The sequence below is a fragment of the Crassostrea angulata genome, chromosome 4, assembly GCF_025612915.1.
Source record: "Crassostrea angulata isolate pt1a10 chromosome 4, ASM2561291v2, whole genome shotgun sequence".
Lineage (NCBI taxonomy): Eukaryota > Metazoa > Mollusca > Bivalvia > Ostreida > Ostreidae > Magallana > Magallana angulata.
Window position 1 is genome coordinate 23,397,133 of NC_069114.1, and position 25,890 is coordinate 23,423,022.

Genomic DNA, 25,890 nt, shown 5'->3' on the forward strand with positions numbered 1-25,890 from the left:
GTTCCGCAAAGCGGTATCGATCCGAGAACCATTAGATGCGTAGGCGAGAGTGTTGCCACTACGCTATTTCGCTTGTTTCTTGACAGAAGATAACATTTGTTGAGTTGTGTAGTCAATTTGGAAAATGATAGAAAGAAGAGATGGAGCGTTCTTCCGTCCATCTGAAGTTGATACCCAATGTTGTGAAACCTTAATTTAGAATAGATAGGCGCCTAGCGATTGGTTGAGAGGATAGTATTTCTTCATCAGTTTATCAATAAAAATCAGTGCCGCTTGTAAACAATGTAACCGGATAGCGTAAGCAAAGAAATGAACAGGCCAGGTCAAACTATAGTCCCGAGCGGCTATTTGAAGGTGTTGGAATGTCACTTTGGGTTAACTGAGGCGCATTCTCTTAAATTCAAAAGAAATCGGGGTTCTGGGAAGGAAGAGTTATCCTTCGTGGATCTTGAACAGGTTGCTGATACATGTAAATATGCATACGCAGATTTTCAGAGAAATTTGAGGAAAAAGGATAGACAGAAAAGAAAATGCAAATTTAATTCGTATAAAATCGGGAAATGAATATTTGTGGGTTTTAATGCCCGTGTGTTCATCAGATGCTATCCCAGTTGTGGATTAAAACGAAAATAAGACACAAACATGCAGTACAAGCTTTTATTTACATTAGACAGACAGGACACGGACATTTCTAATGCAAGAATTAGAGTTGTCGGCCTTAAGCCGTAGACATTTCTTGTTTGACATTTTTAAATCTGTTTTCAAGTTGAACTGACAGAAAATATAGGTTTCGAAGTACGTTTCTCTCTCTCTCTCTATCTCTCTCTCTCTCTCTCTCTCTCTCTCTCTCTCTCTCTCTCTCTCTCTCTCTCTCTCTCTCTCTCTCTAAATTGAAAAGGCGATGAAAATTATCAGATCATTGCCCATAGAGGCCGTCTGTTATAAATAATAGTAATAATTCGGAAGAAATATTTCTGACCCAAAAATTCAACTCGATTCGCATATTAGTCTCGCCCCAACGTTTCACAAACGTTTCACATTGTTTGATAATATGCAAATTTTCAAAACGATATGTACACAATATACTATAAGTGGGAAAACTTTTCATTCATTATGAAGATGTTTACCTGTTGATGATCGTAAATCATGAACGGTACGGTCAAATCTGATGTTTGACATTTCCAAACACTGCAAACATTATTCAATTCAATGATATTGAATACTACATCAAACAATTAACAAACTGAAAACACAAATTAATACATTTAATGATGATAAAAAGTTTGTAAAAAAAATTTAGGAGCAACACAACCAAATACAGAGACATCTCTCTCTCTCATCCTCTTTTATCCCTTATCTCTGTATCTGTTTGTGTTGCTCCTAAATTTTGTTGCTGTAATTTTGTAATTGTATTGTTTCATAATGTGAATTTCCAATACATCTACATAGATGAAATGGTTTTGAGCAATACTGTTTACCAATATACATGTACGTTCAGGAAGATTATTGGAAGATGAAAGAAAATTAATTAATGTCACTGAAACAAATATGTTGAAAATCCTTGGAGTTTATTTTGGTAGAAACAAAGAAGAATGTGAAAATTTAAATTGGAGAAACAAAGTACAAAATATAAAAAAAATTATTAATCTGTGGAGACAAAGACAGTTGACAATACATGGAAGAGCTAGTGTTATAAAACATTTTTGATGTCCAAATTATGGTATTCCTTGTCTGTGATTTCTATCCCATTTTGGGGTAAAGATACATTGTACAATTAAAAAAGAATGTATTAATTTTTTATGGAATTATGGTGCGCATCTAGTGTCATATAAAACAACTGTTGGCGAACATAAAAATTGTGGTGTAAAGATTGATGATATTTATTTGAAAATGCTGTCGTATCGACTCTAGTTTTTGCCAAGTATTTGTGTCATACAAAAGAACTGGTATGGAAACACACTTTTAGCTATTTTTTATAAAATAAATTGTGATTTGAGAGGTTGTGTTGACGTTTTTCTTTTACAGTTGAACAAAAAGGATTTGCAATGTCTCCCTTTTTAGCTCACCTGAGCCAAAGGCTCAAGTGAGCTTTTCTGATCACAATTTGTCCGTTGTCTGTCGTTGTCGTCGTCGTTGTTGTAAACTTTTCACATTTTCATCTTCTCCTCAAAAACCACTGGGCAGATTTCAACCAAATTTGGCACAAAGCACCACTAGGTGTAGGGGGTTCCAGTTTGTTCAAATGAAGGGCCACGCTCTCTTTAAAGGGTAGATAATTGAGAATTATTGAAAATTTGTCGGTATTTTTTAAAAATCTTCTTCTCAAAAATTATTCTGCCTGAAAAGCTTAAACTTGTGTGGGGGCATTCTCAGGTAGTGTAGATTCAAGTTTGTTCAAATCATGGTCCCCAGGGGTAGGGAGGGGCCACAAGAGGGGGGTCAAGTTTATCATAGGAATATATAGAGAAAATCTTTAAAAATCTTCTTCTCAAAAACTATCAGGCCAGAAAAGCTCAAATTAAAATGGGAGCATCCTCAGGTAGTGTAGATTCAAGTTTGTTCAAATCATGGAACCCGGGGGGTCACAATTGGGGGATCAAGTTTTACATAAAAGTATACAGAGAAAATCTTTAAAAATCTTCTTCTTAAAAACTATTTGGCCAGAAAAGCTCAAATTAAAGTGGAAGCATCCTCAGGTAGTGAAGTTTCAAGTTTGTTCAAATCATGGTCCTTGGGGGTAGGATGGGGCCACAATAGGGGGTTCAAGTTTTACATAGGAATATATAGAGAACATCTGTAAAAATCTCCTTCTCGAAAACTATTAGGCCAGGAAAGCTCAAATTGGCGTGTAACCATCCTCAGATAATGTAGATTCAAGTTTCTTCAAATCATGGTCCCTGGGGGTAGGGCGGGGCCACAATGGGGGATAAATTTTTATACAGGAATATATAGAGAAAATCTTTAAAAACATTTCTTTTAAAAACTATTTGGCCAAGAAAGCTCAAATTGGGGTGTAACCATCCTCAGATCATGTATATTCAAGTTTGTTCAAATCATGGTCCCTGGAGGTAGGGCGGGGCTACAATGGGGGATAATTTTTTATATATAGAGAAAATCTTTAAAAATCTTCTTCTCAAAACCATTAGGCCAGGAAAGCCCCAATTTGAGTAGAAGCATATCCAGATCGTATAGATTCAAGTTTGTTTAAATAATAGTCCAGGGGTATGGTGAGGCCACAATGGGGGGTGAATTTTTACATAGGAATATATAGAGAAAATCTTTAAAAATCTTCTTTTTAAAGACTATTTGACCAGAATGCTTAAACTTGTGTAGAGGCATCCTCGGGTAGTGTAAATTCAAGTTTTCAAAATCAGTCCCTAGTGGTAGGGTGGGACTGTGATTGCGGTTTGAATTTTTACGTAGGAATGTATAGAGAAAATCTTTACAAATATTCTGGGAAAGTTTTCGGTCCAAAACTCAGTAATTAGTGTGAAAGCACAGGTTATGCAGACTTAAGTTTGATGAAACCATGATTCCCTAGAGAAAAGTGGGGCCACGAAATGGATGGGGGGTGTATAGGAATAGAGAAAAAATCTTCTTACAGGTACAGCAACAAAAGGAGCTTGGTATTTATTTAACCAAAAAAAGAGGTGGATAAAATTGGCAGATTTTCAATTTTTTTTAGCAAGATCTTCTGTACTTAGTTGTCAAGATATTTGGATACTCTAATGCTAATTTGATTAGAATTAAGGCAATTGTTGCTCAGGTGAGCGGCGTGGCCCCTGGTCCTCTTGTTTATGTTGAAATGTTTAGTGCATATGATGCTGTGAAGGATAATGTTGATTACAATGAAAACAGAAACCATGTGTTTAATTGCTGCTTGTTTTTCAATCCTAAAATTGTTAATATGAACAAAACACTATTGTGGGTATTTTTGTTTATAAAAGCATGAATTTCACATATCAGAGACATTTCATATGAAGTAATAGCAGGATTTTTGCCTGTATCTTGTATAGTAAAACTGATACATGAATATGATTCAGGAAGTAAGGTAAAACAAATTTAAGATGATTATGCAACATTATTATATGATATACCAGAAGAGTGCAATAATATTGTTCAGAATTTTGTTCATGTGAAAGAAGCATTGCTTCCAAATTTTTCGCTATGTGTAGAAAATAACAATTATGTGTTTTCTTTATGTACAGTAAAGATTTGTTTTTACAAAATGTTAATACAAAAGCTGCTTAAACCTCAAATATCAAACGAATACTGGAAAAGAAAATTGCAGTAGATAATACATCTATACTTGATAACGGATGGATTATATTAAGAGGAGTTGGAAAACCTCCAGATGGTGTAGAACTTGATTTAAAGATTTTTCATAATGATATTTTTACGTATGAAAAACTGTTCAAGTTCGGTAAAACAGATTCAAACAAATGTCCATTATGTAAAACAAAATGCGAAGATTTATTGCATATGTTTGTAAAATGTGAAGACGTGCAGAAATATTTTATAATAAATCATTTGGAATCGCTATTGGAGGACTGTGAAAATAGTCTATACAATGTATTAGATATTGATGAAATTTTGATGATGGCATTTCCTAACGTCATGAAAAATGACAAATTTTTTGTGAATTTTTTCATATCAATATGTAGATTTACTATTTTATACAAGGAGACAAATATTGAAAAAAAATGCATTTAAAAGGTTTTGCAAATATTCACTCAGACATTATATTTATTACAACTATCATTACATGTGTAAAGTACAAGACAACAGAAAAATGTTTTTAAAAAAGTTTTTGAAGAAAAATCCACTTTGATAAAGGAAACAGAAGGTGTACAATTGTTTTTATTTTTTAAAAATATAATACTATGAAGTGTTGACACGTAGACTGTGATTGTGCTATTTAATGTGATGCTTGTGATAACTGATAGTTGATAGATAAAAGATAAAAAAAAAAAACAGGGTGGCGGCTCACTGCTAGGAGAGAGGGTTCCAGAGGTCGTGAGTTCAAGTCTCGGTCGGGGCGGAGGTGGAGCTCCAATGTAAGTAATTTTTTTTGTGATAGTTTTATAGATTGTCAGTTTTCAGGAACCATCGATACGAATAAATTGGAATTTAAATGTGTATAATCTCGAAATGCTATGTACTGGTTTGAACAAAAATTGATTATACTCAAACTGTGTTAAGAATGAAGTACAAGTCTATTCTGGCTATTGAATAAAACTCACAAGCTTTCTGAAAAGGGCAATGGGGTAAACCGATAAAAAATTACACTGCAAATGTTAATGCATATTTATTTTTTAATTTAGTTATATTGTATATCATTTAATAAATAAACAGCAATTTAAAAGTTCACCGGGATATAACGTTTGTTGGTCACGTGATCAAATCATGTGAAGTCCGAGGGGCTTCTCAGTAGATTTGATCACGTACTAACCAATTTCATATCCCGGTGAACTTTTTAACATTACTTTTTACTTATATTTACGTTTGAAAAAGACAAATAGTTTAAAACTGTTAAAATTACCGATATTTTATGTTTACAATAATCCAAGCGACAAGCTTAAGCGAAAAGCACGTGCTATAAGCTTTGTGACGTCATGAAAAAGTTCATACAGATTTGAACGGTTTCGATATATTTCTTAGGTTCATATAAAGAAACATACTTGCAAATGTAAATATAATCAAATAAACTAGTTATAAGAACAGAAAATAGTGTTCATACGGCAAAAATCAAGAATGACTAATTAAAATATACCGGTATTCTATAATACATCATAGTGTTATATCAACATACATTTAAAATCAAAACAGTTTTTTTTTTAAATTGAAAAAGAGTCACCAGCATGATTTGAACCCAAAACACTAAATGGTTGTATTCAATATTCAGAACGAAACCAGTGAGCCATGATAGCCTTTAGAGTATGAGGTATATACATGTAGTAGTGCTGGGAACAACATTGTCATATCAATGGACTTTGTTTTTTATCCGCCGAAAAATATTATGAAAAAGTACATTATTAGTCATTTCTGGCTCATCTTTCCATCTAACTTGTAAAAACAATATTTTTAATGTTGAAATATGTCATGTTTAAACGTTTCAAATGTGCAGAGAAGACCCAGAAACAACATAATCATTTAAAAACAGCTGTAAATAAGTAGGATTTTGCGTCAATTCCGTCGTGTTGCTATATTTAGACCAATATTATGATTTTGCATTTGAGACATTTTACTACCCATTCTACGTCCAACAGAAATCAAATAATTGTTATAATTCGAAAAATGAGCAAAATTAATCGATGAAAATTTCACTATTCTTGTGCGCCCAGATTTCTGCCGAATCTACATCTTAAGCGCCCACTTTCTTTCTTTTCCTTTGGCTGAGTTAATATCGCTCTTCAGACGATACCTGGTTGGCTTCCCTCTCTTGGTATCTGGGTGGAGGAGACATCGGGCGCATGTTCTCGTCATACTGAGGAGGGGGGTGCCTGTACCTGTCCGACAATATCTCTGTGTCGGTTATCCCGTCCTGATTCCGGAAGTCGTCCTGAAGGTGGCTGGGAGACAACGGCGAGTGAAAAAAATCCCTTTCTGTCTGATACTGAGGCAGGTCTTCCATCACCTCTAATTCGTAACCAAGCTCATCTAAAAATGAGTCGGTCATTTCAATCAAATTTACAATACCTAAGAAATACTCATTATTAATATATTTTGACCTACTTAAAAATTACATTGTAATTGCAACTGCGTGATGGAATGCAGTGATAATCCTACATGCATTTTAGTTTTACTGATGGAATAACCATGAAATTGAATCTCAAAAAGATCAGTTTTGGAAATAGTCTAGAAAAACGATTCCTTGGGTTACCTATTTCTGGTTCTACGTCTACGTTCATCTGCTTTTTCTTTTTACTGTTCTGCCAGCAGATAAAGGTCAACGCTCCAACGAATAGAAAAAATAGTATGGCCCCCACTACGCCGCCAACAATGGCTCCGGTACTATAAATAAATCAAAGTAATGGAAATACTAAATGCAGTTGATTTTTTTGTAAATATTTTGTTTGGCCAATGTCTATACATTGCTCAGTGTCAGGGGAAGTTTCAATCATTATTCTATTCTCTGAAAATTTTACTCTCTATTTAAGTCATTGAATTTGTTGTCCTTTTATCATTTACTAATATGTAAACAGTGTAACCGTTTTGGGTTTTTAAAAACAGAGACAGTGCAGTTAATTTTTTGTAAAAGAGAGAATAAGATTGAAAGACATACGGTATGATCCGACTGCCTATTTAGTTGCAGTCATTGTAGGAAGTGTCAATGTCTTAACTGCAACTTAATGTTATTACATTAATTAAAAGTTCATATTTACAAAGTACAGGGTGATCCAAATTATCTCTAAATCGTGTGAATATACAAGAAGTACAGTTTTACACTATGTAGGTTAAGTGACCTTTGCATACTTTACATAGCAGAGCTAGGAAATTAAATAAAAACATCAAAATAGCAGAATTACGTCCTATGGTTTACTTGACGTTTTTCGTTTTGCAGCTACAAAAATATAGTGTTTATGACAAATTGCCATCGCACCCTGTTTTACACTTCTGTTTGGATCCTCTCCACAATTCTTTCATTTAGCAGCTTTAATATTTGAGATTTTAAAGTTTTGTTTAATAAACCTGGTCATTTAATAACATCAAATGAAAGATTCCCATCCCGGGTTTACACCAGGGTTATGAGTAATGCAACCAACTGGGCCAAGTTCTACAACAGAAATGATATTTTCTTCAATTTTGTTTCAAACCACTCAGCCATTCTTGGTGTTTTAGTATACAATTTTCATGCTTTGATCTACTGTTATTCAAAATTATGTTATTTTGGATCATTGAATACACTTCTTGCTAACATATTCAGCTGTTTCAGATGATCAGTTAAAGAATATGGACAAAACAGAGATCATGATATTCCAAGTTGTCCAGAGTTCTTCTTTTACTATATAAGCATGTAAGGTGAACACTATTTTTCTTCCAACTATAATTCTTTACTACCTACTACCAGTACTCTAAAAAAATGTTTATATGTCTACAAAAACGGATTACAGTTAAAGGTAAACGAGTCTCAAAATACAGTAGCTCGACTCTCTAGGATGTTTAAGACTGGTCTATAGTTACTAAAAGTGTTGGTATCAAGTTTAGTCTTTTTCAAAGGTGGAGTAACAAGTGCATATTTTAGCCTATCTGGAGAGATCCCAGTTGAAAGTGAAGCATTCACCATGTCAGTAATAGTCAGTAGCACTATAGGGAGAACAAAGCTGTTCTTCAAGAGCGCTGTAGGATTGTGAACGAGTGAACAGGTCTTACTGGCACAGCTCTTGATGACCTTGTCCAACTCTTCCTGTGTCTGAACCCTAAAGGAACGAAGTCCAGGTACCGGTTTGACCAGGTTTGGACACGCTGTATTGTCATTGAAATCTGACTTGTCCAAACCTAGTCTGAACTTTTGCATATTGTTATTGAAGAAGTGTACAAATTCGTCGACAAGGGTCTGATCACTGGTACCCGATGGTTAGAGGGTGCCCTGCATTATAATTCATGAGACTGTATATTACTCCAAACGTCTTTTTACTGTCTGCCGTTGTGAGCTTATCCTGATAGTAACGGGACTTTGCTGAGTTGATCATGTGCACTACAGCTCGAGTCTGCTCTTTAAGCATCTGTCTATGTACCTCCAGGCTTGAGTTCTTGGTTTACTTGCTTTATGGATGGAGTCATTGTACCACGGCTTAAGGGAATCACCTTTGATTTTGATGGTTCGAATGGGTGCTATGTTGTCCAAAACATACTCTACTGTGATGGGAGACAGCGATTCTCCTAGCTGATGTGCTAATATTTCTGTAGAAATCCGCTTCTATGACCTTGCTAGCCGAGCTTTGTTTGGCCTGGGTGGTGAGCTGGTGTAGAGTTTGCGTTTAACAACAGTGATCTGATATGCTTTAATCAGTCACAAAGATTGACTTTAGCAGTGGATGCATAGGGTCATCTCTTGTGAACAGTAGGTCAAGAGTATGTCCAGCTTTTAAACCTTACATCGTAGGACCATCGGACCGCTTCAGATTGAAAAGTTGACCTTAACCGGTCAAAATGACATAAAGATCAAAGGTGAAGTTCAAACGAGGAAATTTGCATACTTAATGTTTGACACTTTTTTAAATAAAATAACGCAGAGAAAACTAGATGCTGTCATTAGACAATAATACCCGCACAAAGTTTTTGTCCCTAAATAACACTGGTTTGTATTAGTTTAATTAAAAGTGAAGGCCACATGCAAGTTCCGGTAATACATTTAAAAATTATAATTTTCGTAACTGAAGGATGATATGATAATACACATGAGCAGAACTTTATGTGCAATTTGGGGTTGAACTGTTTGCAGTGAATTTTCAGTTAATCAGTTATCTTAACATTTCATGTCATATAGAGTATAATGGTCTATATACTTATTACAAACAAAATTAAATTATGCCCCCTCCCCGCGGCGGTTGCCGGCTTTGCTTCTGTGTGCCCTCATGTACATCATCGTGTGCAGATTTAGAGAAGGGGTGGGAGTGAGGGGTCCAGGACCCCCTCCCCCTCCTCCCCTTGAAAAAAATTCATTTATATCAATAGTAAAATTACCAAAAATACATATTGGACCCAATGCTCTAACAGGCATGTAAACACTCTAACCTATTGTGCTTCAATGTTAGGTAACATTATTTTGGGGGTAAATATTATATTTATACTTTATTGTTTATTTCAATAGAAAGTATACATCACAATATGCAGGTGTCCTTCACCACCATAAAGCTGTTATTTACCTAATTAAATAGTGCAAGGGGTTTTGAAGAATAGGTCTTAAAAATACATGCATGTTACAAATAACTGATCTGAAGTTAAGTACACAACACAGGTCTGCAGGTCTCATTTGCGGGTACTAGTTTTACCCAGCTCTTCGGTTAGATGGGTTTCACGTGGTGTATACATACATGTATGTGTTTTCCATATGCAGAAAAAGATAAGTTAACATGCCTAAACATTTCTTTTGTGATTAGTAGCTGAAGGAATTCATTATTGTGCTTTAATTGGATTATCATTATGATGTTGACCAATATAGGTGAGCATAATACATGTAGTAGCTATTCCAGTTAACGCCATCTTAATCTTAAAATAGTAACAACCGGAAGGCACCTGGTAGCCATATTTGCATGCTATAGTGTACGGAGATTGGATCATATAGATAGATCGAGGTAAGTTTCACTTGATGGACTCTTATGTTGATGACAGTGGTGTGTAAGCTGTGTTGGTGTTTGGGTTTACTATGTGCTTTGCCAAGAACCCTTTAAAACCTGTTAATTTTCTTTAAATAAAATAAAACCAATATAAGTATATCCGCAGGAAAGGTCAATACATTTGTATATTTTGTGATTTCTTGACTTAGATAAGAAGTAGCATCCATTTAAACATGCTAAATAATTTTTCAAATGCTATTGATTGTTATTGAAATTGAAATTCTTTTCTGTAACGTTGCACGTTTTTGCACGATTTTTTTGAAACTAAGTAAATAGGTCAACAAAGTAATTTGGTCTCAATCTAATTACCTGCCCTTGATATAGTCCATTTCTTTTTATACTTCAGATATTCTTTCAAACATAATGTCATTAAGAAAGCAGATTGACAACGATATTCTCATTAAAAAAAATTATTAATTTATTTGTATCATTTTAGGACTTCAGAGAGTAAAGAGTGACACAGTGCTTGAATTTTTTCATAGAAGGTAAATACATATATATATATATATTACATATGCATAACCAATTTATGCCTGATATTTTCATTTCATCATTTTCTTCATTTTCATATTATTTTATTTGGTTTGTTTTCTTTATTTTTTTCTTTTTAGTATATTTCTTTGTCTTGTACATTTTGTTTACTTTATGTTTGTGTGTCTGTCTTCATTTTTTGTTTGGTATTTCACTTTGCACAGCATTTATGGTAAAAATTCAGATAACACTCACCGCTTTGCACATAATCATGGTACTTACGTACTTAAATGTTAGTGAAATATATTTGAAGCACAAAGACCGTGCTAACTTCATGAAATTTCTACATCATGAAGTGTGCGAGAGATTAAAAATTGAATATTCGAAGGTGAACCGAGTAAGTTTATTATATAAAGTGAAGCGAATTCAGAAAGAAATAGAAAAACTTAAGAAATACACAAACAAAGAGAAGTTGAACAAGTATGTGAACAATATATTTGAGTTACCCAATATGAAAAAAACCTCAAGTGATGGAAGTGGATGTGAACAAAAACAGTCGAATTCATCCATGGAGAGAGAAGAGAATTTCAAGGAAGATACATGTAATACAAGGCTGCAGGAGATAATATCTGAGCAGAGCATTGTGATTACTCATTTGAGGAGGGAAAATGCAGGTCTCAAAGACAGAATAAGGTCTTTTAATGTAAAAAATACAAACAGAAAAATAAAAAAACAAACAGAAAAAATAAAAAAATTAGAAAATGTCATAAAAAAATGAAGAAAAAAGAAAATGTTCAAAAAAATGACAAAAGTGTACAGTGTAATAGCATAAAAAATGTGATTGCTCAGTTAAAAACTGAAATTGATTATTTGCTGTCTCAGAAAGAAAATGAAAATGTTGATGATTTTGTACATGTAAAAAAAAATGTTGATTTTAGGGAGAGTGGGAAAGGGAAGCCATATAATTTTAAATTAAGAAACTTATACTACAATTTTAGAAGCAGAAACATAGGTTTGGTTCATATTGGACCAATAATTCAATGTGTTTTAGATTTATTTGATATCAATGTTGAAAATCTTCCCTCCAAAAGTACAGCAGCAATTTTTACAAGTGAAATGGGTGTTGTGTCCAGAAATCAAATTAATGAAGAAATGAAAAATAATTGTAACATAACAATGCATAGAGACGCTACTACAAAAAAGGGAAAACATTTTTATGGAGTTCAATTTAATACTGGTGAGAAAGTTTTGTCTGCAGGTGTGAGAGAGGTGTGTGATTGAAAGGGTGAGACTTATGTCGATGTAACGAGAGAAATTTTATGTGATATATCGCAGAAAGAGGGTGAGAGTGAGAATATTTTAAATAACGTTTCATGTTTTATGACTGACAGGTGTGCGACTGAGCAGAAAGTTAATGATATTTTAGCTAGAGACATTGATCATGCTGTACATTCTTTTAAATGTTCTGTTCACCCCCTTTTACAGTTTTCTGATGTATGCATTGAAGAGATTTTTAATATTGAGCAAGAGTTGTGTTTTAAATTTCCTGGCTATACCCATTCTTTAAGAGAGCCTTTTATTTTGTTTCTTTTAAAATCTGTGTCAAAATTATTTTACAAAGATGGGACAGGTGACCCAAATATTTTACAGGTTTACATGAAAAACCATGGTGTGGAAAATATTCCCATTGTAAATATTAGAGGTAACCGTTTTAATGTTTTATTTTATAATGCTGCTGGTACTTTTTTTATGCATAAACATATATTGCAGTATTTTTATTCTTTGAAAAGTTCTTACAATTTTATTCAGAATTTTATTGTTTTATGCTTGCAAAACAAAACATTTTTAACTCTACTGAGAGCTCTGGGTATTATTTGTAAAATTATTACTGAACCATATTTTGTTAAAGCTACAGAAGTTGGAAACATTTTACTTATGGGCAGTGTATTCCAGAGACTTTTATATGTTTTAGATTTATTGGTAGAAAACCCTATTTTAGCATTGAATAACGAAGTTTCACTTTTTTATGGTCCTTGTTTTTATGATGGTGTCTTTGATTTTTTACTTAAAACTTCGCTTAACAACGATCTTACTTGTGTTTTTATAAAATGTTTATGTTCTGTTTTAAAAAGCAAAGTTTCAAAATTGTTTTATGAATTTTTAAAAGGAGGGAAATATTTTAATGTTCATCAAGGTGATTTACCTGAATGTAACTCATGTTCAACTAATAATATCTGTTTAGAAAGACTTATGGGTCGATTGGATTTTAAACTTAAAGCAGCTTCTACCTCAACTGTCAACAGCATAGAAAGCTGTATTTTATATTCCAACAACAAAACAGAAAATTGGCTTAAAGATAAAGATCCGAAAGAGCAGCAAGAAATTATAGACAGTGCAAGATCACAAAATCGAGTTTTTATGAAAAAGGACAGAGAGAGACAAGAGGAACTTTTTATTAAACAAACGAAGATTTTAGAACAAAAAGAGAATGAAGCAAAGAGAAAGAAGGAGAGAAAAGTTAATCAAATAGACAAGGCAATAGAGGACATGAGAACAGTAGGATTGTGGGAGAGTGAAGAAAAGATCAAGGAGGAGGTGGAAAAATTGAGAACCAAAAAGGAGAAAATGGAAAGCCTAAAAAAACAAATAAACATATACAAAAAAGTGTTCGAGATTGACAAAAATTTTAAAGAACTTTTACAATTCTCATCAAAAGGCAAAATATATGACATAAGCAAATTACAACAAAATCTTACAAAACTAATAATGTTAAGAAGAAATACACCGAAATACAAAGCAAGTGATTTAGTGGGCAAAGCCATCATACATACATGGACACTGGAGAATGGAGAAAATAAAGAGTATGAAGGAGAGATAAGAGGATTCGAAGATGGTGTTTTCAAAGTAATTGAATATCAGATACGTCAAGTATTTCATCCTAACAATGAGGAGTTTACACTGTTTCACATATATAATCAATGCATTAAACTTATATGCATGGCACTTAATAACATTATGAATTTTGTAAAACATCCTTTAAATAAATATACAAGGGGCCCAAAGGGCCTTTTAAATGGTAACTTTATAATAAAACAACACTGTAAAGGGTCTAAAAATTATCAGATATTCCCTATTAGAAGAAAGCATCAAGATTTTTATTTTTTTTTTTACAAATATTGTGAATTGTTTGCCATATATGTAATGAATCTCTTCTCAGTCTGTTTCTCCTGAAAAATTTAATTTAAACTTTGTCCACAATTACATACTCTAACAGGCTTAGTTTTTAACTTTTTAGCTTATTTTTTAATCATATCTCCCAAATTTGAGGAAAATGTTCATGATTTTCAAAAAGAGGGGTGGTGGTGTGCAAAAAACAAAAGAAAATCACCTCCCACTCTCTGTAATAATTAATATTTTGATATATTATTACACATGTATAATTTTATACATCTATTTGAAAAGACATCAGTAAACGTTTTATTCTTCATCATGATGCATTCACTACTCATCATCATTGGTTGTATGTTTATGTCTTAATTGTGCATGTTTTTAAATGTTATTTGTTCATATTAATGTTTTTGGTGTAAGGTGTATTGCCTAAATGTTCAGTTAAATTCATTTTGATATAAATGTACAGTACTTCACATATGTAATTATGAACGAATTAGCCACATGCCTTAATTAATTGCAAATATTATGTGCAAGTAATAAGAATAGAAAAAATTTTGGAACAAGAAATGATATTTTAGGCTGTGTACTTGAACTATAAAACATTTTCCTGATAAGGACAGGATTATAATTCTATAAATCATATTTCAGGTTGTGTACTGGGATGATAAAGAGAAGAAGGAAGGCAATGAGTTTGAACTAACAGAGAGAGAGATTAATATTGACATACAAGAAGGAAATCTTTTTATAAAAGGTATATTTTTTTTTGGCATTCACTGCTTTTTGGTACATAAATTTATTTACAGTATTTGTTTTCTCTTTTATATAAAGGTAATATGTTTATTTATCTCTTATTTATTTTATTTCAGATACAACCAACCTGGATCACTGTTATTCAACATTTTGAAAAAGACTATAAGTACAGACGGTAAGAGTTATCTTTCATTTTATTCATTTTCTTGGTTGGGAGAAAGTTAGAGTTATTGCCCTTTGGTACAATAGTCTTTACTCTGCTATTAGTGATTATAGCAAGTTAATTATTCATAACCAAGGAACCAATGAAATGTGTTTTATATATAGCCATGTTTTGAAGGTCAAGACCTATTGGTATTATTTTCAAATCTGAGTTCTCATTTTCTAATTTTAGGTGGAATAGCTACATGTAGTAGCACACTATAATGAGACGCCAGCGTACATAAGTATTACTTTCACTTTCTAAATAAGTGATCTCTCTTGGCAGCATACTGTATCATCATCTTTTAATATTCAAATAAGCTTATCATCGTTACCTATGCTATCGCATTTGTAAAGTTTCTGTCATTTTAATTGCAAAAGTTATTTTTTCATTTGTCAGACTTACACTATTGAGTTGACCCCATATTGACCCTGTATAAACAATTTCGAAGGAGTCTTTCTTTCTTAATGTATGATAATGCATCAAATACAATGTAGGCCATGACCCTATGGGACTGTTCTGACCCCATGGAACAGAAAAATACAAAAGATCTTCTAATGTCATTATGATGCATCAAATGGTGCAAAGTACATGACCCCAAGGTGTTGTCTTTAACCCCCCCCCCCTTTATGAAATAGGAAATGATGATACACTGTATATTTGGTTTACTTCCGAGATCCTCATACCTAAACCATATAATTCATTCTTGCTCTTTGTGCCATTGCGCATCAAACTGTATATAGGTTATGCCCTTTGGAGACACCCTGACATTCTAGAACTAGAAATAATGAAGTATTTTATCTTATTCATATGTAGTGTTTGATCCATGTTGGTAATTCCTAGCCTAATGATGTCACTGCTTTGTTTAGGAGAATTTACAATTGCCTATAATAATAATGCACATAACATTTTGTTTATAAATCTTAAAAACTGAATTAAGCAATTTCCAAAATGTTAATGTGCATTAGGAGAGAAAAGCAATCAATAAATGATTTAAAAGGACTATGTGTGGTTTTATGCATTTGTTGCCCCCAAAATCAAAGTTTTAGAAAGAGCTTTAAAAATAAGGTGAAAGATAGTTAAAATCATATTGGACATAAAGGTGTAAAAGGTTATCTCCACAGTGACGTCATAATGTAGGAATGACGTCATGAAGATTGCATTATTTTGATAAATTGATGTTTTGTGGCAAAATATGGGTGTTTTCCGATGGTTTTTCGACTGGGAAACATCGAGCGCAGGCTTGCTCAAGTACCATTTTTTAGTATAATATGTATTACTATCTGAAGAAAAACATATGTTAAAATTGCATTTGAGCAGACCTGCGCTCTATACTTCCGAATGCAAAATATAGAGCAAAAATGAGAATATTTTCCTTTGTTTGAAAATTTGCGGGAATTAGTTCATTTAGGTGACGTCATAGATAAACAGCGAATGAGCAATGATGACTAAAATCAAGATTAAAGTTAAAGGCATCCTCTCTGTAATGATTTGTGGAGATTTTATTTTTATACGATACTATTTAAAAATTGGTTGAAATCGGGGGCAGATATTTGACCAAACCGCACATAGTCCTTTGTTACTGAACACATGTAAGAATAAAAGAAGAATGAATCTTTAGAACCAGGTTTGATTGGGGGGATGGATGTGGAGTATAAACAATTATAATTTAAATCATTTATTATTATTAACTTTAACGTGTCAATGATTATTAGTTATATTGATCCCAAGGTAGAAATATGACTTCTGATCATATCTCAATAGATCATTTGTCAATTATGCAAGGTGTAATGTAATTTAAAAAAAACAAACATTTTTTACCAGTTTATAATACTTTTTAGACCCAAAATTATATTTTGATTTTAATAGATCCTTCGACAATTAAGGGGGGGGGGGGGGGCGACAGTTTATATTTGATTTTATTTGGGGGTGGAGTTCCAGGTCATATATTTGACAATTTTTAATGTACTTTAAAACAAGACTAAGCCACACTACAGTCATTAACATGAATAGTATAGAAGAAAACACAAACATGTATATCTACGTAGGAAGTATTACAAATCATAGATGATAGATCTATATCTGGGTTCTTAAATTGAATCATATATCATGTACATATATTATTGTTTCTTTGTGCAAGGCATTTCAGATGGTATAAAGATTATGAACCCGAGTGCTCTTCCTGAAATTATCAAATAACACAAAAACCATTGAGATTCCCACCTTAATCCAAAGATATTATTCCTCCTTTGGTCATTGCATATCAGATCATTATGTCATGTAAGTCATGACCCTAAGGGGTCATTGTCAATTATCTTTAAATTATTGATGTTTGATGATCCTATCTCTATTTAATATTTATTATTAAGTATCCCGAATGAAATTTGGAGACTTATTGTTTTTGAACGGTGTTTATTACATTGTACATTATTATTCTTTTTCTTTCTCTACTTTCCCTCTCTGAACTGTACAAAACTCTGGGATACGATAGGCCTGCATATCTAGTTGTGCAACCTGATTTGATTTTTCTCATATTGGGTTAGACAACCACTTTTCGGTGGGGGGGGGGGGGGGTCAAAAGGGTGTGGGGTCTAATATTGAACCCTATAGGAAGAATTGTACACTCTATTGTAAATGGTAACTTGAAAACGGACAAAGATAACAAGAGGCCCAATTGGCCACATCGCTCACCTGAGCAACACTGGCTTTACATTGGCGTTCAAAGGATATTGTGCCATGTGGCCCCTCGGTAGATTAACCAAAAATGAATATCCGATTTGTCACCTATTTTTGCATATACTTAATCTTTGACATATTTACCTTCATGGAATACCATTTTTACCATTTTAAATAAGATCATATGCAATATAAATAACTAAATTTTCAGTTGGTGTTCACGGTTAACTTCCAGTTCCCTTTTTTTTTTTATCCCCCATCACTTTATAAAACGATTAAAATACATGAGAGCATAAAGGTACATTTTCTCCCTCCACTACTTGCTACTTATTGTATTTAAAAAAATTCTATACGTGAAAGAAGATAAGTGTACCTCAATGCACCAGAATGAATGCGCTCAATTCCAGAAATTAAAAACATTGAACAATTTATTTAATTGGCCTTCTCCATTATAGACGATTGTCATTTACCAGGCATGAATTCATTTCGTATGACCTTTCATATCCTTACTTACTTGATAGAAAAAAATAAACTTAACTGAAAATGTTGTCACATAATTTAAAGAGTTATAATTCAAATTAATGTATTGGCAGGCATGTCGCTCTCTTGTACCAAGGCCTATCCATTATTCTCATCTTTATTAAAAACAACAAATGTGTACAAACAAAGATGATTTTCCATTGCAATAATTTTTTAAGAACACCGATAATGCTTTTATCCTCATAATAATAATGTGTCCGGCCTATGGAAACTGTTTAAAAGGCATTGTTTTCATTTACTTGTGTTCAAAAAACTATCAAAAATTTGTGTAGATTTTATGCAGTTCATCGTTGAAGAAGGGGCACAAGAAAGTAATTTCAGCATATCATCCTTTTAGCAAGACATTTCTATTGATCAACCAAAATTTCAGTGTCAATCGTAGAATCATAAGCAAGATACATAGCTTGGTTTGAGTCATGTTTTTGTTCACATGAGTTTATTAAATTCAACTTAAGAAGCTTAAACTTGGCATTTCCTATTCAGCATAACTGCATTTAAAATATAAACAAACTAAAGGATGACCTCACCTTTGTGTACAAACATATAGTAGCATTGTGCGCAAAGCTCTGTATCTTGCTTATAACTCAAAGCTTGACTCTCAGGTTAGTAAAATTATAGGAATTTGTAAACAATTAAACCAAGAGAAAACTGCACTAAAACAAAGAGAAAACTCAATTTATTTTTCATCATATATATACTTTAATTATATATTTCTAGCAGCGAGAATACTCTCCGTTTAGATTGAAATTGCTAAACACCTTAATAGAACATGTTGCATTAATCAACTATTACGTAGAGATAATACCGAATTACACGCACCACCATAATTTGACCCCCCATCGTGGCCCCACCCTACCCCCGGGATCATGGTTTTAACAGATTTGAATCTACACTACCCGAGGATGCTTCCAAACAAGTTACAGCTTTTCTGGCCTACTGGTTTTTGTTCAGAAGATTTTTCTCTATGTATTCCTATGTAAAAATGTCGACCCCCCATTGTGGCCCCACCTTACCCCCGGGGATCGTGATTTAAAAAAAATTATGAATCTACACTACCTGAAGATGCTTTCACACAAGCTACAGCTTTTCTGGCTAACTGGTTTTTGAAAAGAAGATTTTAAGGATTTTTCTCTATACATTTGATCCCCAATTGGGACCCCACCGTACCCCCGGGGATCATGGTTTTGACAAGCTTGACAATCTACACTACTTGAGGATGCATCCACACAAGTTACAGCTTTTTTGGCCGATTGATTTTTGAGAAGAATATTTTTAAAGATATTTCTCTGTATATTTCACCTCAGGTGAGCTAACAATTATTTATGTCTCTGCTACATGTACACGCACTTATTATTTCCGTCAGCAAAATTAATCTCCGTTAAGACTGAATAGTCGAGAAAATACTTACAACTAGCCTAAAACACATTGGAGTAATCAACTATTACGCAAAAACCATACCGTATTACCATTAGAATTTGTATTTTAGTTCTTAAAGTACCGTACCTGTTAATGTATCTAATTGTCCGCAAGTAACAGTCAGCTGTCTTACTTTCCGATGTCTATATTTGATTAGTACGTAAAAATTATAAAATACAGGCGATAGTTGCCCTAAGTTACAAACCGTAATTCATGAAAACGAAACGAAAATCAAAACAACTAAAACCATTGTCAAAGGTGAAAATGTCAACGCGTTGGAATATTTAATCTCAATTTACTTCACAAAATCGGCATTATTGTATCTTGCACGTTTCAAATATTCCTTTCGCACGCAAACTGTTCCATAACAACCAAATTCATCTTTGTCAGATTGACCCATTTCTTATACGTTCAAAATGGCCCCTTCTTTGTTTCAAAGAGGGTTTTCAGATATGGAATACCGAACCCGAAGTTAAAATGATTGACCCCCATTCTCTCTGTCTTATTATCATTTCCGTAAATTACTCAAATTTGAAACAGAATTAGCCCTTAATTTTTGCAATTTGTATTTTCCTTCCCATAAGGATAATTTATGCTAAACTACGTTGATTTTGAGTCAGTAGATCTTGAGAAGAAGATTTTTAAAAATGCAACCCCCCCCCTTTTTCTACAGTTTCAAGGTTTTCTCAGCTTTGAATACAGATAGGTCTTTCATGTCTGCAATTTATATTTGCCTTACCATAAGGATGCTTTGTGCCAAATTTGGTTGAAATTGGATAAGCAGTTTTAGAGAAAAAGTTTAAAATGTAAAAAGTTTACAGGCGGACAGACGGACGGACACACGGACAGACAGACGACGGACAAAATGTGATCAGAATAGCTCACTTGAGCATTCAGCTTAGGTGAGCTAATAATATAGGGTTTTCATAACCATATATTGACTGTTACTGGCAATGTATAGGTTTTTTTTTTAGATCTGACCCCTGGGGTCATCCCCACCACCCCCAGGAATTGGAAATTCCATTTTATCTCAGAAACTGTTATAATCATGGCCCCTAAACCATATATATATTCTTGTTTCTGATGTCAAGTGGCATCAAATGTTATGCAGGTCATGGGCCCTGTGGATGGTCCTGATCCCCCTCGAACAGCACATTCCTTATATCATTCAAAACAATTGAGATCCCCACCGTTAATCCATATATATTCTTGTTCCTTGTGTCAAGGGGAATCAATTGGTATACATGTAGGTCATGGGCTCCGAGGGTGGTCGTGACCCCCCTCGAACAGGAAGTGCACAAATATCTCGAAAACGGTTGAGATCCCCATCCCTTAACTATATATATTCTTCATCCTTAAAGGGCATCAAAAAGGTCATGTGCCCCGGGGTTAAATTTGACTTCTGAATGCCTTAATGCACATCTATAGAACAGTCCCTATCATATCCCAAGATATGATGTGTCTATCCATTAAATCATAAGAGGAGTTCTGGGATCTATGTTTATTTTGGAGTGATAAACGTCAATTTTCTGCTACTGTTTGACTCCCTGGGAAAAAATTTAAATTTTTAAAACCTTACTGCACATATATGGTACAGTCCATATCATATCCCAAGATATGATGTGTCTATCCATTAAATCAAAAGAGGAGTTCTTGGATCTATGATTTTTTGGAGTGATAAACGTCAATTTTCTGCATCTATTTGACTCCCTGGGAGAAATTTTAATTTTCAAAACCTTATTGCACATCTATAGGACAGCCCCAATTATATCCCAAGAGATGACGTTGCTACTCCAAAAGTTGTAAGAGGAGTTCTGGCAAAAAACATCATTTTTTGTTGTCCACTGATCCTTTTCATAAAAAAAAAATTCTGGAACCTGATCACACTTCAGAATAACACCCCCAATCATATTCTAAAAGATCATTTGGATACTGCAAAAATGTTGACGTTTTTGAAACCTTTTTTTGGTTAAAAAAACGTCATTATTCAGCCATTAAATGACCCCCTGGACAAATTTGAAATTTCCGAAACCTTATTGCGCATCTATAGGATACCCTAAAACATATTCAAAGAGATGATTTGTCTACTTTTGAAAATGTAGGAAGAGTTCAAGGAAGAAGGTTTTTTGTGAAAAATGTCATTTTTTACTAATTATTTGACCCCCAGGACTACCAGAGAATTTTTGAAACCATTTTACAAAAGAACATGACACCCCAAATCAAACTCAAAGAGTTCAGTTTGCTGGTTTATAAGATGTAAGAGCAGTTTGAGAAAGTAAAACGTGACAGACGGATGGATGGACGGAACAGGGTAACAACAATATAACCGAACTTTCTTTAGAAAGTGCGGGTATAATAATCAATTACTTCTATTGAAACAAAAGTATTTTAAACATAAAAAAGACCTCAAGGTTGTTTTAATTGAAACCTTTAAAAATGGCAACGTGCAGAGAGAAAGAGAGAGAGAGAGAGAGACAGAGAGAGACAGAGAGGGTGTATGTGTGTGTTCAATTACATCACCGCTATTCTTATTTTAGACCACTATTTCCAATATCAGTTCCGCACTCCATGCATATTTATGAATCTTATCTTCAATCAATGGCAAACAAGTCTAAATTCTAGATATTTGTAGAGAAAATAACAAATTATTTTTATTGTAACGTAGTTTAAAACTAATATTACATTAAATTTCAGTTGGAATTTGACCAAACTATACAACAAATACCTTAAAATAAAATTGAATGAGAAATAAACGTATCAATAGTGACCAAAAAAGAACCCAAATACGGCGTCATCCTTTATTTTACCCTCTTTTTCGGCAATCTTTGGTTATTGTTACACACCCATTTCCTTTAATAATCGGCTAGTATGACGTAGAATTCGTATTCGTCGGTCAACTCCTAAGTCAGAGTGTGAAGTCAAATAATTAAGTCGACGTCAACTTGGTATACAAACAACCGGCGCAAAATATTGATAGGAAAGTGTATAAGAAACGTATATCGATACAAAGCGATTTGCTGACAATAATCAATTATCACAGGATACTTTTTATTCATTCTTTGATATGAAAGTATATGAGATGAAAATAATGACATAGCATTTTTATATCGCATCCAAAATTAGCCCCGGCTCTCGGGCTGATATACAGCAACCTTGAGCCAATATAGGATGCGATATAGAAAAGGTCAAGTAAAAATCTATACATATCAAATCAATTAGATTAGATTCTACATGTTGTTTTGTATGCAAATTATGCATACAAGAAAAAGACAACGCCTTTTTAAACACTAAAAACAGCTGTCGAACTGTTCAGATTTAAAAATCTGAAAAATCATTGGTGTCCTCTCTACAACCACTTGTTGAGAGAAAATTTGATTTTTACACATTAATGTAGAAACTGTGCCTCAATATAGGGTACCCTATTTTTATCAGTCAGCATGGGATATATATTTTAGGACAAGAAAATTCCAGGCTATACTTAGAACTCCCGTGTCTGTGGAGGCACATTGGCGTTATATTTTCATCGGTAAAAATAAATGTCAATTCGAAACAATTTGGACTGAATTTGACAGACATGTTATGCTCATTATATAATATATATATATATATATATATATATATATATATATATATATATATATATATATATATATATATATATATATATATATATATATATATATAAGGAATGAATTCAATATTTATTAGTTTTATACGATATAAAATGGTTTGGGGCAGTTTACGCTTTATAAACCGCGAAGCGGTTTATAAAAAAGCGTAAACTGTTCCAAACCATTTTATATCGTATTAAACTTTTTATTCATTCTTTGATATGAAAGTATATGAAATGAAAATAATGACATAGCATTTTTATATCGCATCCAAAATTAGCCCCGGCTCTCGGGCTGATATACAGCAACCTTGAGCTAATATAGGATGCGATATAGAAAAGGTCAAGTAAAAATCTAAAAACAGCTGTCGAACTGTTCAGATTTAAAAATCTGTCTGTGGAGGCACATTGGCGTTATATTTTCATCGGTAAAAATAATTGAATTTGACAGACATGTTATGCTCATTATATATATATATATATATATATATATATATATATATATATATATATATTTAAGGAATGAATTCAATATTTTTTAGTTTTATACGATATAAAATGGTTTGGGGCAGTTTACGCTTTATAAACCGCGAAGCGGTTTATAAAAAAGCGTAAACTGTTCCAAACCATTTTATATCGTATTAAACTAATAAATATTGAATTCATTTCTTATAATTTAATTTTTTTGCTATCAATTGTTGATAAAAACAGTCATTTGATCTATAAAATGACATCAAATTGTACAAAATTCAAACCTAACGTCATGCGGATTGATACGTTTTTGACGTTAGTCTTTCTATGACTTAGGCAACATTCTTTATACGATATAAAATAATTTCTTTAACCAATCAGAAAGCGTGCTACAACCAAAATTAAATTATATTCTTTTTAGGAGTAGGATAGGAGTCAAAAATATTAATTTATTGCCCTGTAGAAGAAATATACATGGTTGTAGAGTGGACACTAATGACTTCCTTCCTAATCACAATCGGCAAGGAAGAGGAACGTTCGTGACAATATTTACTTTCCTGGGGAGCAGCATTCAAAGCTTCGTTCTGTTCCACAACACCCAACGGAACAGTACTCGTAGTAGAACAAGGAACTATTGCTGGTGTAGTACGTTTTACATGTGAGTGCAAGCACACCTGTAGTAAAAAAAAAAAATTCTGTGAAGAATACAAGTCTTTTTACGCGATAAAGAATCAACTTTATTTTTAAAAGTGTCTGTATCTTTATAAGTTAATTCCTTTTAAGAGCCATGCATTGAAATTATTTTGTGGTAAGGGTCGTCAAATCTTGTTAGTCATTCCTATTATTATATTACATAAATTTAAAACCTGCTGGAAAAGAATATATATATATATATATATATATATATATATATATATATATATATATATATATATATATATATATATATATATAAGATTCCAAAGTCCGATGGTCACGCCAAACTCCGACAGTCTACGCCAAACTCCGATGGGTTGTTGGAGATAGGGACGCCAAAGCGCGATGGTTACGTTAAGGTCCGACGGTCTGTCTCCTACAGACACGTTACGCCAAAGTCCGACGGTCGAACACGCCAAAGTCCGATGTTGCGCCGTTTGTTTACGCGCCATGCTACTCCGATGTTGCGAGGAAAAATTTTTACGTCTCTGGCGTCACGTCACGAGAACGTTATTGGTAACGTCGATAATAACAATTTAAATCCAAGAATCCTAAGATGGATGCGGAAGGCCTTCATGATGAGGGATATTTTGTTTAGAAAATTAGGAAAAAGCGAGAGACGAATATATATATATATATATATATATATATATATATATATATATATATATATATATATATATATATATATATATATATATATATCTTATAAAAATCCTTTATAGAATTATCATGGTATTACTTGTAGATTTGTCTTTACTACAGAATAGTTCATAGTTAACATTTTTGAGTTGCTAATGTGTGATTTGTCGACATCAAAGCGTCCTAATAATACTACTTTAAATCAAACGTAACATAGGTTAAGGAGGTTGGCACCTGGAAAACTAGTAATGTTAATCATCCAAAAAGCATTTTGAATATAAAGATGGGGACCTAAAATGCTCATTAAGATCTTCCGTTTACAACGGAAGACCTTATTGTTTTCGTACTGTTTCTTACTAAGGTCTTCCGTTTCCAACTTTTTGAAATTTTGAAATCGTCATTTCCGGTACCAAGTTACGGCCGATTTTCTATTTTTTTATGACCTATTTTGTGCAGAGCTCATCTCAGAAACTGTTAGAGATATAAATACGAAACTTTCAGGATAGGTAGTCTATAGTTTGTAGTTGTGCACTATTACAGTACCGATCAGACCCAACCCCGGGTTTACTTGGGGTTTACTCTGGGTTTACCTTTTGAAAATTTGGGTCCACTCGGGGTTCACTTTGGGTTTACTCGGGTTTTACTTTTGGTTTACTCTGAAATTGCTTTTGAGGTTAACTCTATGCACTGAAGTGTGAAGCAGACTAGTATTTAATCTTACCATCCTACTGTCTGTAATTCCTACCCTTTGTATATACCGAATACACAGTTAGCGTCTGCTTTCATGGGTATACTTCTGACTGGGTTTACTCTCTGTGTCCACTCTGGGTTTACTTTGGGTTTACTCTGGGTTTACTCTAGTAAACCCAAAGTAAATCCAGAGTAAACCCAGAAAGTAAACCCAG

The 25,890-nt window shown here is 33.3% G+C and overlaps 2 protein-coding genes across 4 annotated transcripts in view; one reads left to right on the top strand and one right to left on the bottom strand.

Moving 5' to 3' along the window:
• Positions 1-822: 822 nt before the first annotated feature.
• LOC128181219 (uncharacterized) overlaps positions 823-25,890 on the bottom strand; it is a 38,209-nt gene continuing 13,141 nt past the window's right edge. Inside the window, exons 2-4 of the mRNA XM_052849531.1 lie at positions 24,201-24,321; positions 6,884-7,014; positions 823-6,660 (exon numbers count right to left, since the gene is read on the bottom strand). Of these exons, the coding sequence (XP_052705491.1) occupies positions 6,401-6,660; positions 6,884-7,014; positions 24,201-24,321 (512 nt within the window). The 3' untranslated portion in view covers positions 823-6,400. The remainder of the gene's footprint in view (positions 6,661-6,883; positions 7,015-24,200; positions 24,322-25,890) is intronic.
• Positions 10,177-15,142, top strand: LOC128181218 (uncharacterized). Of its 3 annotated transcripts, none has more exons than XR_008243295.1 (4): positions 10,177-10,298; positions 10,777-10,825; positions 14,631-14,733; positions 14,849-14,881. XR_008243295.1 is itself a non-coding variant. In XM_052849530.1 (4 exons), exons 1-3 carry the CDS (start codon positions 12,192-12,194, stop codon positions 14,884-14,886), a joined length of 1,665 nt encoding a protein of 554 aa, XP_052705490.1. In that variant the 5' UTR covers positions 11,193-12,191; the 3' UTR covers positions 14,887-14,907; positions 15,127-15,142. The 3 variants fall into 3 exon arrangements, 2 of the variants coding, with proteins under 2 accessions (XP_052705490.1, XP_052705489.1); XM_052849530.1 differs by lacking the exons at positions 10,177-10,298; positions 10,777-10,825 and adding exons at positions 11,193-13,715; positions 15,127-15,142 and having other exon boundaries at positions 14,849-14,907; XM_052849529.1 differs by lacking the exons at positions 10,177-10,298; positions 10,777-10,825 and adding an exon at positions 11,193-13,715 and having other exon boundaries at positions 14,849-15,110.

What these genes read in the sequence shown, in the direction of transcription:
- LOC128181218 (XM_052849530.1), top strand. Translation starts at nt 12,192, where the DNA reads ATGACTGACAGGTGTGCGACTGAGCAGAAAGTTAATGATATTTTAGCT. An exon ending in TCGAAGATGGTGTTTTCAAA is followed by an intron (nt 13,716 to 14,630) that starts GTAATTGAATAT and finishes ATCATATTTCAG; the next exon opens with GTTGTGTACTGGGATGATAA. An exon ending in AGGAAATCTTTTTATAAAAG is followed by an intron (nt 14,734 to 14,848) that starts GTATATTTTTTT and finishes ATTTTATTTCAG; the next exon opens with ATACAACCAACCTGGATCAC.